Here is an 18,353-nt window from a genome sequence, read left to right on the forward strand (position 1 = left end):
GTGTGCAAGGAGAAAGAGAAAACAGAGAAGATAAGGACAAAGGAGATTCTACCTGCCAGTGGTGATTAGGAGTGGGGGCAGGGCTGACCAAAAAAAGACTGACTGTGAGACACCAACAGAAGATAAAACCTCCGTGCAGAGGGGGAGGGTTGTGCCAGCCATCCTCTCAGAGATGATTATAGCTCCTGAAGACAGTGTGTGTGTGTGTGTGTGTGTGTGTGTGTGTGTGTGTGTGTGTGTGTGTGTGTGTGTGTGTGTTGGAAATGAGAGAGAAGAGACTTCTTTGCCTCCATTGAATGCCCTTGAAAGTGTTTCCATGGTAATGAGCAAGGATAACTGGAGAGGAAGAGGACAAATGAACACATGGTAAGCAGCCGGGCAGACCCCTGTGACTCCCTGAAGCCACTTCACAGGCTTCTGCTGGCAACCTTTCCCAGAGTCTGTTCCACAGAAAACCAGTGGGGGGGCGGGAGGGAGGTGTGAATCAAAGGTTCTGTGGGCAAAAAAACTTGAGAGACATCAGGGTAAACAAGATAAATGGACTTCGTTAGTAACTCCCTTAGTATTCTGAGGTGGATCATGACTTGCCAGAAGGGAGATGCCATATGCAGAATTCCTTCAAACTCCGTGGATCAGGAAGACGGTTTGTGTTGAGCTGTTCACCGAACCAGGGCCGGGGCTCTGTTGGATGCACTGTGGGAAGCACGGCTCTTGAGAACAGCGGACGGTAGAATCTGAAAAAGGTTGTGGTAACCTTAAAAGAGAAAGCTCATTTCTGATGAAGGACGATTGGAGCTCTGTATCAGTAGCTTGGTACAATAATGGCAAATCCACCCCGTGGGATGTCTTAAGACTTACAGAGCAGTTGTTGACATTTTTTGCACCTTCTGAGGTTGAACTGGAAACTGTAGGGTTATGTCATCTCAGCGATATTCTGCATAAATGAATCTCGAAGAGAAGATCTGGCCATCCCTCTACCATGGGCCACTTATCTAGGGGAAAGACAGTGACCCAGTAAATGCAGTTGACTGCACAGGGATCCTTCAAGTGATGACTTTGGTAGTTTAAACTGAGATTTATCGTCACAAAGTGGACAGAACTGGGGACAACCAATCAACATGGTGAATGGCATACAGTTAATACTCAAACGTTGGTAGACAGAAATTTATAGCACTTCGTGGAGGGGGAGAGATAAATTAGGAGTTTGGGATTAGCAGATATAAACTACTATATATAAAATAGGTAAACAACAGGTTCTTGCTCTATAGCACAGGGAACTATATTCAATATCTTGTAATAACATAATGGACAAGAATATGAAAAATAATATATCAATATATGTATAACTGAATCACTGCTGTACACCAGGAACCAACACAATATTGTAAATCAACTGTACTTCAATTTTTAAAAACTTACAGCAGTTCAGATTTTTTTTCTATCTCAGAGAACTAATTTCTGATCACAGTATATTGTTTTAGATTTTATAAAGCTGGTAAATTTGGATGGTTTTGGCAATTCTCTCCAACTTTAGAAATTGTTAGTGAAGTTCCTGTGCGTTTAAGTAAAGCACAGTGAGATCTACTGTTCAGCTTTAATGTTCAGAATCCCATAAAGTAAAATTATAGGTGATTATAAAATTTATCACTGTCAGAAGCCAGATAGTACCTACCCAGAGAGAGGGAAAGTTGATGTCTTTTCAGCTGGGTCCATAAAATAAGTTGAAACAATGACAAAGTACAAGATGAGATTCTTCTCAACCATCCAGTCTATTCTCTTATGCTTACTGTGGGTAGCCAGGTTAAGTTTTTGATTTTCAACTTAATTTTCCCTTCTGGTTTCTCTCTGCCATGATTTCGTATGTCTTATTTGTCATTGCCCATTATTGACCCACTGCTTCCTTCCCGGATCTCAAATAATCTAGCTAATGCCATGTCCCTGCCATGAACCCAGCATTTTCTAGGAACCCATTTTGTCAAGTCCAGTCATACAAGAGAGAGACACTAGAGCTTTGTATGTGTCCCATGTACAGTCGTTAGCCAACACGTGAATGAATGGAAAAGATGTATTTTCTCTGATTGGACTATTATCTTCCTGTACCATCAATGAAATTCTCTTCCTATCAGAACAACTGTAATGGAAACTATAACTCTCATTCCGAGGAGCAGTTAATGTTAAGTTTGTTCGTTTCTATCGTCTTCTGACCCCTGTTGTTGCAGTAAGATTCAGGAGATGAGATATTGTAAGGATACAAACTATTTGGGTTACTGTGTATACATTTAGATAGCCATTGAACTTGACTTTTTATATCACATACCTACCATTCTGAGACAAGTCAAACATTGAGAACTTAGAGAAAATTGTGGCCCGCGTATCACATCAGCAGAACTGTGTTCTTGTTCTGATGAATAAATTGTAGGTTTTAGAGCGAGGGCTTCCCCAGATACTGCGCACAAAAACTAAAAACGATGACAGGTGGGGCTCACACTTGTGAACAGTGGCAAAGACAAAAAACAGAAAGTGGGAACTGACAAAGAAGTGTCCATTGTTCATTGGGTCAATGGCCCCAAAATCCTAAATAAGGTTTTGCATGATTCTGAGAGGTTTAAATATATTGATAAGCAACAGTGTAAATTATTATCTGAATAGTTTTTTAAAAAATGACTTTGGAGAAGGCTGTTTAGCCTGTGGTTTGCTGAATCCTTTGGCAGAAAAGACTACACTAAAAATGCCCGATTTGCAACTGTTCTACCTTTCTGAGAAAAATACAACAATTTGACATCAAGCTTCAGTGCTACCCCTGAGGTTCTATCTGAAGAGTTCTGTGTCCCAGGCTCCAGACCTCTGCATTTCCAGCTGTTTTTTTTGGCAAATGTCAGTAAAGGGATATCATAGGAATGATCCTGGGCCTCAATGCAATATTAAATTATGTTTCACGTATATGGGCGCTTGTCATTACTTTGTATGCTTTTCTGTTATGTCTGAAATAGTTTGTTTTTCAAATATTATTACTGGGAAAAAATGTGCTGATGAGTATAATGGGTGTTGATAGATTTGTATTAAAAATTTAAGTAGGAGTTTATGCATGTTGGAAGCTTCTCTCATAAGTATCAGGACAATGCAGTTCATTCTGGAAAGCAATTCATTCCTTTTACTCTTTAAGAATGATTTTTTTTAAAGATTTATTTATTTATTTATTTTTGGATGCATTGGGTCTTCGTTGCTGAGTGTGGGCTTTCTCTAGCTACGGTGAGTGGGGGCTACTCTTCGTTGCTGTGCGCGGGCTTCTCATTGCGGTGGCTTCTCTCGTTGGGGAGCACAGGCTCTAGGCGTGCGGGCTTCAGTAGTTGTGGCTCGTGGGCTTCAGTAGTTGTGGCTCGTGGGCTCTAGAGCGCAGGCTCAGTAGTTGTGGCTCACGGGCTTAGTTGCTCCGCAGCATGTGGGATCCTCCCGGACCAGGGATCGAATCCATGTCCCCTGCATTGGCAGGCGGATTCTTAACCACTGCGCCACCAGGGAAGTCCCAAGAATGATTTTTTTAAATTGAAGTTTAGTTGATTTACGTTATATTATTTTCAGTGTACAATATAGTGATTAGATATTTTTATAGATTATATTACATTTAAAGTTATTATAAAATACTGGCTAAACTCCCTGCACTGTACATTACATGCTTGTATCTTATTTATTTTATACCCAATAGTTTCTACCTCTTAATTCCCTTCCCCATCTTGCTCCTCCTCCCTTTCTCCCCTCTGGTAACCAGTTTGTTCTCTGTATCTATGAGTCTGTTTCTGTTTTGTTATATTCATTCATTTTTAAAATTTTTAGATTCCATATGTAAGTGAAAACATATAGCATTTGTATTTCTTTGTCTGAATTATTTATTTAAGCATAATACCCTCCAGGTCCATCCATGTTGTTGCAAATGGCAGAATTTAATTCTTTAAGAATGATTTTTAAGGAATGAAAGCAAAACAAGCCTTTGGGATTCTTGAGTGTATTTTTGTTTTGTTTGTTTGTTTGCCCGCACCGTGCCGCATGCGGGATCTTAGTTCACTGACCAAGGATCGAACCCGTGACCCCTGCATTGGGAACGTGGGGTCTTAACCACTTGACTGCCCAGGAAGCCCCTTGAGTGTACTTTTAAGAGAGTTTAACAATCATAAAATAAGACATATATGTGGAATGTAAAGCCTTAAGAACATATAAAAATATTTTCCAAGGGATTTGTCATAATGCAATACAATGGCAGCTACCATAGCATCACGTACATTCATGGAGCCCAGTTTTATTTATTTAGATTGATTTCTGTGACAGTTTTGCAAATGTTTTAAATTTTCAAGTTGTCTTAAATGTACAAATGTTTCTGAAAGTATTATCGTGAGGATATTCTGAAACCTCCAAAATGTTTCTGGACAGTGGAAAATTTTTATATTAGAGGAACAATGAAGAGAAATTAGTCTAGAGAAATAGCTACAATTGCACCAAAGCAAGTTAATGCAAATTAGCATTTCTGATAAAAAAAAGTTTGCTTTTGACTTAAAATGATGAAAACAATTGCTTCATTTATTAGAATGTGCCCAAATGATACATTTTTAGAAGCAAACACTGTTCCTGATTTGGATAACCTTTGCCTGAAAAAAATGTTAACTATTCTTCTTCAGCTGAATAATTTATCCTGATAATTTCTGAACATGTTTTCCTGAAGCTACTTCCCTAATGCTGAGAAAGACTCTTAATATTATTTGATATCTATAAATTTAATAGCACGTATATGAAATTTTTTCTACCATTGAAGGTACAAAACTGGTTAGTATGTTTTAAAACTTTTCCCTTCATTACAAAAGAAATGCATATACATATTAGAAAATTTAAAATATATGGATAAGGCAATACAATTAAATAAAAACTTTGATGAGTATCTTTCCATATGTTTTCTGTGCTATATACTCATATGCACTCACATGGAATCAACTGGTAAAACTTTATACAAAAACAACTAAACCAAAGTAATAGTCTTTGATATTTGGTAGTATGGTTGGCTAAGATGTACTGCTTGATATAAGCTTTCTTAGAATTTTTTAATGAAGGTGGGAGTCAAATATTAAAAAGTCCAATTTTTACTTTAATGCTATTAAGTTTTCCTGAGTTGTAACAGTAATGTCTTTGTAGTATTTGTATTTAAAACATCCTTCATAAAAATGATAGAGTTTCAGAGAACTTGCCAATATACTGATGGGTTTTTATTTGTTTTTGTGCTTGCTTGTTTTAACTGAACTGCTTAAATTCAGCTCTTTCTTACGATTATTCCTTATGGTCTTAACAGCCATTATTTTTAAAGTTATTATTTTTGAAGATATCTCTGATAATTACATCTACAAGAAAAAAATCACCATTTAGCAGTGTTTTTCTCTGTGTGGTGGAATTAAGGACGTTTATTGTTTACTTATGTTTTTCCATCTTTATTTTCCAATGTTTCACAAAGAGCATGTAATCAGAAAAAGAAATTATTTTAAAAGAAATAATAGCAGATTGATCCATTTTCTACCTGATGTAGAAACTACACAAGAACCATGGATTCCAGAAATAACAAGCTTATTTCAGTTTACTCAATGACACATCTTTGAGGTCAAACTCCCAGAATTCGTTCCATCCCCTTACAAAAAAGCATGAGTGGGAATTTGGTTTTCCTTTTTGGGTAAAGTTTCTGCAGAGCTTGCTGATAAACTGAGATGAAGCTGATGATGGATCTCAACTCTTCAACTTTAAAGCAGAAACTAGGGTCATAAAGACATGGAGTCCTGAAATACTCTCCAAAGTACAGTCCCATTAAGCTAAGATAGTGCTTGGAAACACTCGCTGAAACTTGCAATTTGCACGTGCATCTTCTCCAGTTTGGCCATTTTGACCTTCTGTTAAAGCCACAGAAACCTGGGGAAGGGCAAGGGAGATTTTTCAGCTAACCTTCACATGAGTCTTAAAAAATGATTTTCTTTCAGGGAAAAGTCTCTCGGAATGAAAGAAACCTGAGTGATAAGTTAAAAACAAAAAAATCTGGGTGAGACCTATGTAAAATTGGCCGATTTAAAGTCATTCCAAAGCACACTAGCTTTTAGCTATGTCTGAAAAGCTGCCACCAATGCACACCATTGAAAAACACCCAGGATGCCTCTGAAATTTATCTCCCATCAGTGGAAAGCCCTTTTGTAGCGTTAATTGCCATCAGTGCAATTCAACCTGTATTTATTGAGTATGCTTAATACATGCTTAATACTTAAAAAAGTGGAAGTTCCTCTAACAGCCCCCCACCGCCCCGCAATTCGCTTTTCCTCTGATATCCCACACAGCCAGCCTTGATGGAAATCACACCATAACTCGAATGTTCTCCGTGGGGTATTTTTGTTTTTTTGTGGTACGCGGGCCTCTCACTGTTGTGGTCTCTCCCGTTGCGGAGCACAGGCTCCAGACGCGCAGGCTCAGCGGCCATGGCTCACGGGCCCAGCCGCTCCTTGGCATGTGGGATCTTCCCGGACCGGGGCACGAACCCGTGTCCCCTGCATCGGCAGGCAGACTCGCAACCACTGCGCCACCAGGGAAGCCCCTCTCTCCGTGTTTTTGATTGCAGCTGTGAAAGTACAGGATGAGCTGGAGAATGTCAGCCTCCTTTAAAGTACACGAGAATCTATTGGCACAGAATAAAAGCTGTACTGCTTATTAGAGTGGTGCACATAGCCGTTGTACTTAGTCCTCTCAGCATTACTTTTTTTTTTTTTTTTTTTTTTAATGAGGACAATTCTTCACGCAATTGCCAAACTAAGGCAGAAGGAAACTTTCTCAATCTTTTTGGTGCTTTCATCAGATAACCAATGTAAAATATCTTCCAGAATACTCTGTCTCCTCAGACTTCAGAGTTTGTTCTTGGGAAGTTAGAGATAAACAAAGATGGCCTTAATAAATCTATCTAACATTGTAAATGTACAGTTTCTGGTTCTTTTTCCCCTTGGGGCAGTAGGCCAGTGATCACTAACAATTCAGATATTCTGGCCTTTCTCAAAAATGTCATTACATCAAGAATATCATGGCTTAAAAAGAAATGAAATTGAGTTATTTGTAGTGAGGTGGAGGGACCTAGAGTCTCTCATACAGAATGAAGTAAGTCAGAAAGAGAAAAACAAATACCATATGCTAACCATATATATGAAATCTAAAAAAAAAATGGTTCTGATGAACCTAGGGGCAGGACAGGAATAAAGACGCAGATGTAGAGAATGGACTTGAGGACATGGAGAGGGGGGAAGGGGAAGCTGGGACAAAGTGAGAGAGTAGCATGGACATATATACACTACCATATGTAAAATAGATAGCTAGTAGCATAGCATAGGGAGATCAGCTCGGTGCTTTGTGACCACCTAGAGGGGTGGGATAGGGAGGGTGGGAGGGAGGCGCAAGAGGGAGGGGATATGGGGATATATGTATACCTATAGGTGACTCACTTTGTTATACAGCAGAAACTGACACAACATTGTAAGGCAATTATACTCCAATAAAGATGTAAAAAAAGAAAAGAATATCATGGCTGAGCAAATCACTGGAGAAAATTAGGATGCTTTTTACTAGTGTTGCCATAATTAAAATTCAGCTGCCTTCTGGGAAAACTTGTATAACGCACCCTTGATTGGGTGTTGAATTTGGACTAAAAAGAACCCCTTGAAGAGGGAAGTGTTTCCCTTCTAAAAAGTGAAATTGCAGGGAGGGCATTTAAACCTGACTTTAGCAGTCATTCACCAAGAAAATGGAAGAGCTGTGTTTGGGGCAGGGACTGTTTGAGGGGTTTTGTTTCTTTGTTGAGAGTTTGGGGGTGTTTGCTTTTCCTGTACTGTCATTACACCCTCATATTAGTTTGCCAATGTTGCCAGAACAAAGTACCACAGGCTGGGTGGCTTAAACAACAGAAATGTATATTCTCACAATTCTGGAGATTGGTAGTCCGAGATCAAGGTGTCAGTAGGGTTGGCTGCCTCTGAAGCCTCTCTCCTTGGCTTGTAGACGGCTGTCTTCACCCTGTGTCCTCACATGGTCTTCCCTTGTGAGTGTGTGCATCCTCATCTCTTATAAGGACACCTGTCATATTGGTTTAGGGTCCACCCTCATGACGTCATTTTAACTGAAGCACCTCTTTAAAGACCCTGCCTCCAAATACACTCACATGCTGAGGTCCTGGGGGTTAGGGCTTCAATATTTGAATTTGGGAAGGACACATTCAGCCCATAACAACCCTGATTCAGGGTCGTCTTGTCATACCTATGAGACCTTTCCTTTGTAATGGCCAGAAGGGAAAGTGAGAAGGTGGGAAGGTATTCATGAATTTTCCACAAGACCTGGCTAGCTTCTGCAGCAACCTTTTTTTGTTTTTCACTGCCTTCAGTATGGAAGAATTTTAAAAGTCCACTAACTTTGAAGGCATTATGTTAAGTGAAGTAAGTCAGAGAAAGACAAATACTGTATGATCGCACTTATATGTGGAATCTAGACAAACAAAACCCCACCAAACTCAGAAAAAGAGAGATTTGTGGTTACCAGAACTGGGGGCTGGGGGGAAGGGGGAGTCAGAGGAAGCTGGTCATAAGGTATAAACTTTCAGTTACAGATAAGTACTAGGGATGTACTGTACAGCGTAACAACTATAGCTAACACTGCTATATGATATGTAGGAAGGTTGTTAAAAGAGTAGATCCTAAAAGTTCTCATCACAGGGGGAAACTCTTTTTCCTTTTCTTTTTATTGTATCTATATCAGATGATGGATATTAATTAACTAAACCTATTGTAGTAATCATTTCACAGTATATGTAAATCAAACCATCATGCTGGTTTGATTTGCATATATTTACACCTTAAACTTATACAGTGATGTATGTCAATTATTTCTCAATAAAACAGGGGAAAAAAAGTCCACTGAGAACTTTAAGAACGCTTTGCTCTCTTTCCCTGTATTTCTTTTTGTTTCTCCCAAACAAAAACATGCCTCTGCAGCTGCAGATCTCAGTTAGAAAATGTTTTTCCTGACTTTGCATGTCAGTGATAGGAAAGAGCTGGTCAGTGAATCTTGTCAATCAGAGATTTTTAAACCGGCAGATGTCTTTGAGGTCTCCTGCTATTTCTCGAGCACTCACAGTGTACCTGACTCCTTACCAAGCACAGACATGTTCTCTCATTTACTCCTTCTAACAGCCATGTGAAGTGAGTGCCATTATCAACAGTATTTTGGAGATGTGATCACGGAATCATAGACAAGTTTGGCCACTTGTTTAAAGTTCTAGAGCTTAGTACACTGACTTGCAAGGACTTCAACCCAAGCAGTCTCATCCAGACCTGAGCCTTTACTCTCCCTTGCTGGGGAGCTAAGATCCCACGTGCGGCACGGTGTGGCCAAAAAAAAAACCCAACCTTATACATGACATGCCCTCTGATAGTTTCTAGTCTATTTCAGTTACTTTTTAAAAATACTGAACGTGACCCACTTAGCTAAGTCTGTCACAAACCTGAACTAGATGACCTAGTTTAGACTCCCGGAACCCTAAAATCCTGTCAGCCTGCGTGGATGTTTATTTGGAGCCTCTCTTATCTTAAATACACAGACTGTTGGTTTGAGGCAAATGAATATTACGTATTACAGAGAACATCTTTTTTACCCCCAGTCTGAGCTAACTGAATAATAGTAATAATAATAATCACTTCCGTTTATTGTGTCCATCCCATGTGCCAGAGGTTTAAGACGTCACCTCTCCTGTAGCATATAAGCTGTAAGTATTACTATCTCTGATTTACAGATGAGGAGACCAAGGCTTTGGTTAAGTAGTTTGCTCAAGGCCTCATAAAGTGTCAGAGCAAAGATTTGAACCAAGGTCATTATCATTCCAAAGCCTTTATACACTTCTTTTAGGGGAGGGCATATACAGGGTCAAGAAGGAGAAATGAGGGCTGGAAGCTACTGCAGCTGAGCATTATTTCTTCCCTGATGGTTTGCTGTCCCTGGCAGAAACAACTGTCCTAAAGGATGTTAAACTACCATTGTAGCAATGATTAAAATCTGCACCTGGGAGCTTTTCCAGTTCCCCCCGAAACCCAGGCCACCCACAGACCAGTTAAATCAGAGTCTCTGGGGGTGGGGCCCAGGCCTGGTTTGTGTTTTTTTGTTTTTATTTTTAATTTATTTATTGCTGCGTTGGGTCTTCGTTGCTGCACACGGGCTTTCTTTAATTGCGTCGAACGAGGGCTACTCTTTGTTGCGGTTTGTGGGCCTCTCATTGCGGTGGCTTCTCTTGTTGCAGAGCATGGGCTCTAGACACGCGGGCTTCAGTAGTTGTGGCACACGGGCTTAGCTGCTCTGCGGCATGTGGGATCTTCCCAGACCAGGGCTCGAGCCCATGTCCCCTGCATTAGCAGGCAGATTCTTAACCACTATGCCAACAGGGAAGCCCCCAAGGCCTGTTTTTGAAAGCTTCCAGGTGATTTCAATGTGTAGCCCAAGTTGAGAACCTTGAAGTTCAGTTAAGAACCTCTGAAGTCTTGGTTAAAGAAATTAAGGAGCTTTAAGGGGCTTTTCTATTTTAAAAGACTGTAAAATACTGCCAGAACCTCTTCAACTGCTTTTATAAAGCTGAAGTACAAACTGTTGCTGTTTCTTTGGAGGAAAAAAAAAAATCAGATAACTTTGTATCTGCTCTTCCAAACCAAAGAAAGTCAAGAATGCTATGGGGAGATGCTACAAGCACCAGTCTCTGTGCTACTTCATAACTCAGCTCACATAATTTTAGAAGTGTTTTTATGTGACTAGAAAAGTCAGTTGTTAAATCAATTAATCAGAAGTGAGAGGGGTGGGACTTCCTTGGTGGCAGTGGTTAAGAATCTGCCTGCCAACGCAGGGGACTTGGGTTCAAGCCCTGGTCTGGGAAGATCTCACATGCCACGGAGCAACTAAGACCACACGCCAGAACTACTGAGCCTGTGCTACTGAGCCCATGTGCCACAGCTGCTGAAGCCCATACACCTAGAGCCCATGCTCTGCAACAAGAAAAGCCACCACAGTGAGAAGCCCATGCACTGCAACAAACAGGAGCCCCCGCTCACCGCAACTAGAGAAAGCCCGCACACAAGCAACTAAGACCCAACGCAGCCAAAAATAAATAAATAAAAATTAAAAAAAAAAAAAAAAAGAAGTGAGAGGGGTGAGTAGCCATCAGCCAAGTTGTCTGAGGATGATGCTGAAAACCAAACCAGACTAAGGGGACTATAAATATTATAAGCGGTTACATTTTCTCGCAGAGAGCCTCAGTGAAAGATTTCCTCTTTTTCACATGGATTAGTAACTAAGGTAAAAACCAAGGACCCTTCCTCACATCATTTTCCGACAGGAATAGGAAGATATCCTTTTACTAACTTCTACCTATCCCGATTTTAGACATGTGTTTCTAGGCTGTGATCTGTGCATTCCATTAGAAAATATAACTTGATCTACACTCAGTTTCACTGTGTTCCATGCAGCGGTCTCCGAAACAGGGACTGTATCATACTGCTGCGTTTTTTCCATGTCTCAGGAGACAGCATTAATAATGTAAGAAATCGCAGTCTTCATACTTCAGAAAATGAAAATACAGTATGACCATAAGAAAAAAGTCTGCTGGATTCTGAAAGCCCCTGACAAATGACAGGTGCTGAGTAGTCCTGCTTAGGCCAGCATGGGTGGAGGTGCTGTGCCTCCGTTCTGTCCTCAGTAACAGTGCTCAATGTTTGCTTCCAGAACGATGTGGCTGCACTTCTGAAACCAATATCGGAAAAGATTCAGGAGATCCAAACTTTCAGAGAGAGAAACCGGGGGAGTAAAATGTTTAATCATCTCTCGGCTGTCAGCGAAAGCATCCCTGCCCTTGGGTGGATAGCTGTGGTGAGTCTGGCTGGAATGTTGCCCCTGCACCTCGTCAGGTTTGTGGAGTGTTTGGGAGAACTCATGGCTGCCTTCAGGCTTCTCCATCCTCCGCCTGTTACATGAAAGGAAGATTCCCTTCAGGCTGAATACATCAGCTCTTTCTTACCCTTTTGAAGTTCAGGGCTTTGTGTTCTGAGATGTGGAAAGTGCTTCACTGATTTTACAGAGCAAGATTTGCCTCCAACTTTGAAGTCAACATCTGCATTGCTTCTCTTCTTCTTTAAGGCATTTTCTTTCTTATCCTATTATTTTTTTTCTTTCTATGCTTTGGTGATGGTCCTGTTCTCTCAGTCCCCCAAACCCGGTCCTTATGTCAAGGAGATGAATGATGCTGCCACCTTTTACACTAACAGGGTCTTAAAGGACTACAAACACAGGTACGTACCTTCTTTTATTGACCAGATTTTCAATTGATTGTTTGACATTTGTCCCCAAGCTTAATGTAGTTCATTACTGATTCCTTTCAAAGTCTAGTTTACTACAAACATTAAGGAAAAATCCCATCTTTGCAGGTAGAGCAAAGTGGAAAGTGAAATCAATGATCCAGATAATATGTGTGTTTTAGAAAGTCTGCCTCAGTTCTCTGGTAATGAATAAACTCTCCCCACGTGAATGCATGTCACTCTGTTATGTATCCCCACAATAATGAGAGAGATCTGTGATGGTTTGTGATGGACCAGCCCTAAATGGACAAACCTTTTACATTGATCAAAATAGAATTGGTGAGAGTTCCCTGGTGGCACAGTGGTTAGGAGTCCACCTGCCAGTACAGGGGACATGGGTTCGATCCCTGGTCTGGGAAGATCCCACATACCACAGATCAACTAAGCCCAAACATCACAACTACTGAAGCCCACGTGCCCTAGAGCCTGTGCTCTGCAACAAGAGAAGCCACTGTAATGAGAAGCCCATGCACAGCAAAGAAGAGTAGCCCCTGCTCTCCGCAACTAGAGAAAGCCCACGCGCAGCAACAAAGACCCAATGCAGCCAAAAATAAATAAAATTTAAAAAAAATAGAATTGGTGGGTGAGGAGAGAAAATAAACGGGGCTTAGGAAATGAAGTATAAATGAGGAACAGAGATGAGATGAGACAATAAACCAGGCCAATGAGAGGGAAACCAGAGATTGCGTTAAGATGAAATACAGTTGGGTGGACAAGAGAGACGTCTGTAAGAACAGCCGCCATTCAAAGTGCTGTTGAAAGTACAGATGAGACTGAACCAACAGGTTTTGCCTGGAGAGCCAGCTTAAAAGGACATTGCATTCTCCAGCACAAGTAATAGATCCTAGAGAGCCGCAAACTGGGGCTAGAATTGGAAATGGGACTAAATGGGGAGAGGCCAGAGCTGAATAGACAGGAAGATATCTCTGAACTGCTGAAGGGGTGTCATGAGATCCCTCACCTCTGATGATGTCACGGCCTGCCTTGTCAACAGCTGGCAAGATGTGATGTGGCTGATGCTTCATCATGCAGGAAAGAAATTAGGTGAAAATAAGAGCAACAAAGTTCCACCCCCTGGGCACTGAGCTCAGAGTGAATCCCCCTCTGAGCCCTTAGGTGACGGGAGTAGAAATGATCATCAGTCAGCAAATGCAGGGGTTCCTGCAGTTCACTCACAGACCCAGACTGTCCAGATGAAAGGAAACTTGAGGACCTGAATAGTCTGGATAATTGCTTCAATTCACTTCTTTCTATTACTAACATAGATCTAAAAATATGAGCCAGAAGAACAGGTTTTTAAGTAGGAAAAGAAGAAAACAACATTATAAGACAAATTTTGTATGGGATATAGAAAAATTGCACAGAATGTGTAAATAAATACCTCCTGTAGTCCCAGGTCATTGACCAATGTTACATATTCAAAACTTGCATAACTATTTCTTTTATAGGTTATTTTTGGTTTTAATAAACATTGAGTAGATACAGAAGAATATTTATAAATATATGTAAGATATAAAAATTACAATACAAAAGATACCCATACATCCACCAATCATTTTAAGAAATATGTACCAATACTTTCTTTTTTTACTAAAAAATAACAGTCACTCTCAGCAATCCCACTCTTAGGTGTATTTCCAAAAGAAATGAAAACATGTCCACACAAATGCTTGTACATGAATGTTCATAGCAGCATTATTTATAGTAACCAGAATGTGCTACTGATGAATAGACAAATGAAGTGTATTTGTCCATCAACTGATGAATAGACAAATAACCTGTATATCCATACAATGGTATATTATTCAGCCATTTTAAAAAATGAAATATACAAGTAGCAGTATGGATGAGCCTTGAAAACATTATGCTGAGTGAAAGAAGTCAGACACAAAAAAACACATATCGTATGATTCCATTTATATGAAATTCCAGGATAGGCAAATCCCTAGAGACAGAAAGTAGGTTAGCAGTTGTCTAGGGCTGGGGAAGTTGGGTGGAAATGTGGAGTAACTGCTAATGGGTGTAGGATTTCTTTTGGGGGTGATGAAAATGTTCTAAAACCACTGTGTTAATGACTGCACAATTTGAACTAAACTATTGAATTGTACACCTTAAATGGATGAATTGCCTGGAATGTGAATTATATCCCAATAGAGCAATTATACTAAACAACATAAGACAAAATCCAGCCGCAGTGTTTCCATCCCCTCATAGAGTTTAGTCATTCTGTGTTAGCAAAACAGGTCTCAGAGCTTTTAGGAAGCACAGCTCTCGAGACAGACTTCCGCCCACCTCTTTTCCTCCTGAGGTCTCTCCCACCCTAAGGAAACTTTGGTTAAATTACTGATACTCAGTAACAGACTCCCTGCACCCAGAGAACTGTGTTTGAGGCAATTGTGCCCAATGATATAACTCCAAATGTTGCCACTTTGTGTTGGAGACTATAGCACTGTGCAGTATGAATGAGAAGAGGCAAAATGGGCATAGAGGGAACCTACCTCAACATAATAAAGGCCATATATGACAAACCCACAAACAAACATCATACTCAATGGTGAAAAACTGAAAGCATTTCCACTAAGATCAGGAACAAGACAAGGATGTCCACTCTTGCCACTCTTATTCAGCATAGTTTTGAAAGTCTTAGCCATGGCAGTCAGGGAAGAAAAAGAAATAAAAGGAATACAAATTGGAAAAGAAGAAGTAAAACTGTCACTGTTTGCAGATGACATGATACTATACATAGAGAATCCTAAAGATGCCACCAGAAAACTACTAGGACTAATCAATGAATTTGGTAAGGTTGCAGGATACAGAATTAATGCACAGAAATCTCTGGCATTCCTATACACTAACAACAAAAAATCAGAAAGCGAAATTAAGGAAACAATCCCATTTGCCATCACAACAAAAAGAATAAAATACCTAGGAATAAACCTACCTAAGGAGGCGAAAGACTTGTACTCAGAAAACTATAAAACACTGATGAAAGAAATCAGAGATGACATAAACAGATGGAGAAATATACCATGTTCTTGGATTGGAAGAATCAATATTGTGAAAATGACTATACTACCCAAAGCAATCTAAAGACTCAGTGCAATCCCTATCAAACTACCAATGGCATTCTTCACAGAGTTAGAACAAAAAATTTTACAATTTGTATGGAAACACAAAAGACCCCAAATAGCCAAAGCAATCTTGAAAAAGAAAAATGGCGCTGGAGGAATCAGGCTCCCTGACTTCAAATTATACTGCAAAGCTACAGTAATCAAGACAGTATGGTACTGGCACAAAAACAGAAATGTAGATCAATGGTACAGGATAGAAAGCTCAGAGATAAACCCACACACCTATGGTCACCTAATTTATGACAAAGGAGGCAAAAACATACAGTGGGGAAAAGACAGTCTCTTCAATAAGTGATGCTGGGAAAACTGAACAGCTACATGTAAAAGAATGAAATTAGAATACTCCCTAACACCATACACAAAAATAAACTCCAAATGAATTAAAGACCTAAATGTAAGACCAGACACTATAAAACTCTTAGGAGAAAACATAGGAAAAACACTCTTTGACATAAACCACAGCAAGATCTTTTTTGACCCACCTCCTAGAGTAATGAAAATAAAAACAAAAATAAACAAATGGGACCTAATGAAACTTAAAAGCTTTTGCACAGCAAAGGAAACCATAAACAAGACAAAAAGACAACCCTCAGAATGGGAGAAAATATTTGCAAATGAAACAACAGACAAAGGATTAATCTCCAAAATATACAACCAGCTCATGGAGCTCAATGTCAAAAAAAACAATTCAATTTAAAAATGGTCAGAACACCTAAATAGACATTTCACCAAAGAAGACATACAGATGGCCAAGAGGCACATGAAAAGATGCTCAACATCACTAATTATTAGAGAAATTCAAATCAAACCTACAATGAGGTATCACTTCACACCAGTCAGAATGGCCATTATCAAAAAATCTAGAAGGAATAAATGCTAGAAAGGGTGTGGTGAAAGGAGAACCCTCCTGTACTGTTGGTGGGAATGTAAATTGATACCACTATGGAGAACAGTATAGAGGTTCCTTAAAAAACTAAAACTAGAACTACCATATGACCCAGCAATCCCACTACTGGGCATATACCCTGAGAAAACCATAATTCAAAAAGAGACATGTACAACAGTGTTCATTGCAGCACTATTTACAATAGCCAGGACATGGAACCAACCTAAATGTCCATGGACAGATGCATGGATAAAGAAGATGTGGCACATATATACAATGGAATATTACTCAGCCATAAAAAGAAATGAAATGGAGTTACTTGTAGTGAGATGGATGGACCCAGAGTCTGTCATACAGAGTGAAGTAAGTCAGAAAGAGAAAAACAAAACACTGTATGCTGGCATGTATATGTGGAATCAAAAAAAATGAAAGATAAAAAATGGTACTGATGAACCTAGTGGCAGGGCAGGAATAAAAACATAGTCATAGAGAATGGACTTGAGGACACGGCGGGGGAGGGGGAAGCTGGGGCGAAGTGAGAGTAGCATGGACATATATACACTACCAAATGTAAAATAGTTAGCTAGTGGGAAGCAGAAGCATAGCACAGGGAGAACAGCTCGGTGCTTTGCCATGACCTAGAGAGTTGGGTTAGGGAGGGTGGGAGGGAGACGCAAGAGGGAGGGGATATGGGGATATATGTATGCACATGGCTGATTCACTTTGTTGTACAACAGAAACTAACACAGAATTGTGAAGCAATTATACTCCAATAAAGATCTATTTAAAAATTTTAAAAAAGAAAAAAATGAAATGCAAGACAATCTGCTCTGCTCACATAAAAATAGCAGTTCAGGAAAGAACAAGCTTAAGTTGCAAAAATATGTCAGTATGAACAGGCCATGACGACTGCAACATCATAAAAGACCTCTTTACCTAGTCCTTTCTCGGAATATACAGAGGTGCCTATTCAAGACACCTAAGTCTCTGCCGTTTTGCATATCACCCTTGGAGGCCATTTTTGTTTTTATCTCAGTTCATCAGCTCCTGTTCTCCTCCCAGTCCCTACTTGAGTGTATCTTGGGCCCATGGGTGTGAGTGATTCTCCCCAGGTGGTAGTATAGCCAAGAGGGTTAGGAGTTCCCCTTTTTTGTACATACACAAAGAGAGTATAGTATTTGCTCCTCAGTGTCGGCTATTAATTAGAAAATGTACTTCTGACAGCATCAAGGACAGTTCACTTAAACTTAATGGACCACCTGAAGAGTGTGTAACATGCTGGGGAAATGCAGCCACGGGTGTGGATTTATTCACCTCACTTCCACAAGTAGCCAGACCAGTCCCAAGTCACCGGTGAGCTTCCAGGATCGATAACCCAAAGCAAGCCCAATACTCCACAACCAGTCACTCAACACCCATTTATGGGTGCACCCAAGCCGGCTGTGTCTTCCTTCTGTGTGAGCTCAGTGAGGGCTGTGGGGTGTTGCAGACTCATTGATGAGGCATCGCCAGTGAGGCAGGCTCGTTGCTGCCTGTCTGACAGACGAGCCGTGCGTGGAGGAGGTGAAAGGCAGGCTTCCTTGTGGTTTACTCAGAAGGGCTGTGGCCAGTGGACTCTGCATCTGTGCAACCTTTTCGACTGGCTTGGCTGGTTGCTTGGCTCTTTTTCAATCAATGAATAGAGCAGGTTAATTATTTTGACTTTCTAGAGGTAAGACCTCTCTGAGTCATAATCATTAAGAGTCACACGTCCTTTCCATAGCTTCTTACAGGGGAAGCGGAACTGAGGCTGGGTTTGCAGCTCTGGAGGTATGGTTGAGTCCTTCTCAATTTGTTGTCTCTTAGAAACTGACTTCAGGTTAAAAGGCACCATATTGTTATGCCTTATTACAAGTTTTGCTAGAA

The 18,353-nt window shown here is 40.3% G+C and overlaps 1 protein-coding gene across 1 annotated transcript in view; it reads left to right on the plus strand.

Annotated features, from left to right (window-relative positions):
• CAP2 (cyclase associated actin cytoskeleton regulatory protein 2) overlaps positions 1–18,353 on the plus strand; it is a 137,287-nt gene that overhangs the window by 86,383 nt on the left and 32,551 nt on the right. Inside the window, exons 5-6 of the mRNA XM_067752068.1 lie at positions 11,803–11,946; positions 12,280–12,365. Coding sequence (XP_067608169.1) covers positions 11,803–11,946; positions 12,280–12,365 — 230 coding nt within the window. The remainder of the gene's footprint in view (positions 1–11,802; positions 11,947–12,279; positions 12,366–18,353) is intronic.

The sequence above is a fragment of the Pseudorca crassidens genome, chromosome 10 (assembly GCF_039906515.1).
Source record: "Pseudorca crassidens isolate mPseCra1 chromosome 10, mPseCra1.hap1, whole genome shotgun sequence".
Classification (NCBI taxonomy): domain Eukaryota; kingdom Metazoa; phylum Chordata; class Mammalia; order Artiodactyla; family Delphinidae; genus Pseudorca; species Pseudorca crassidens.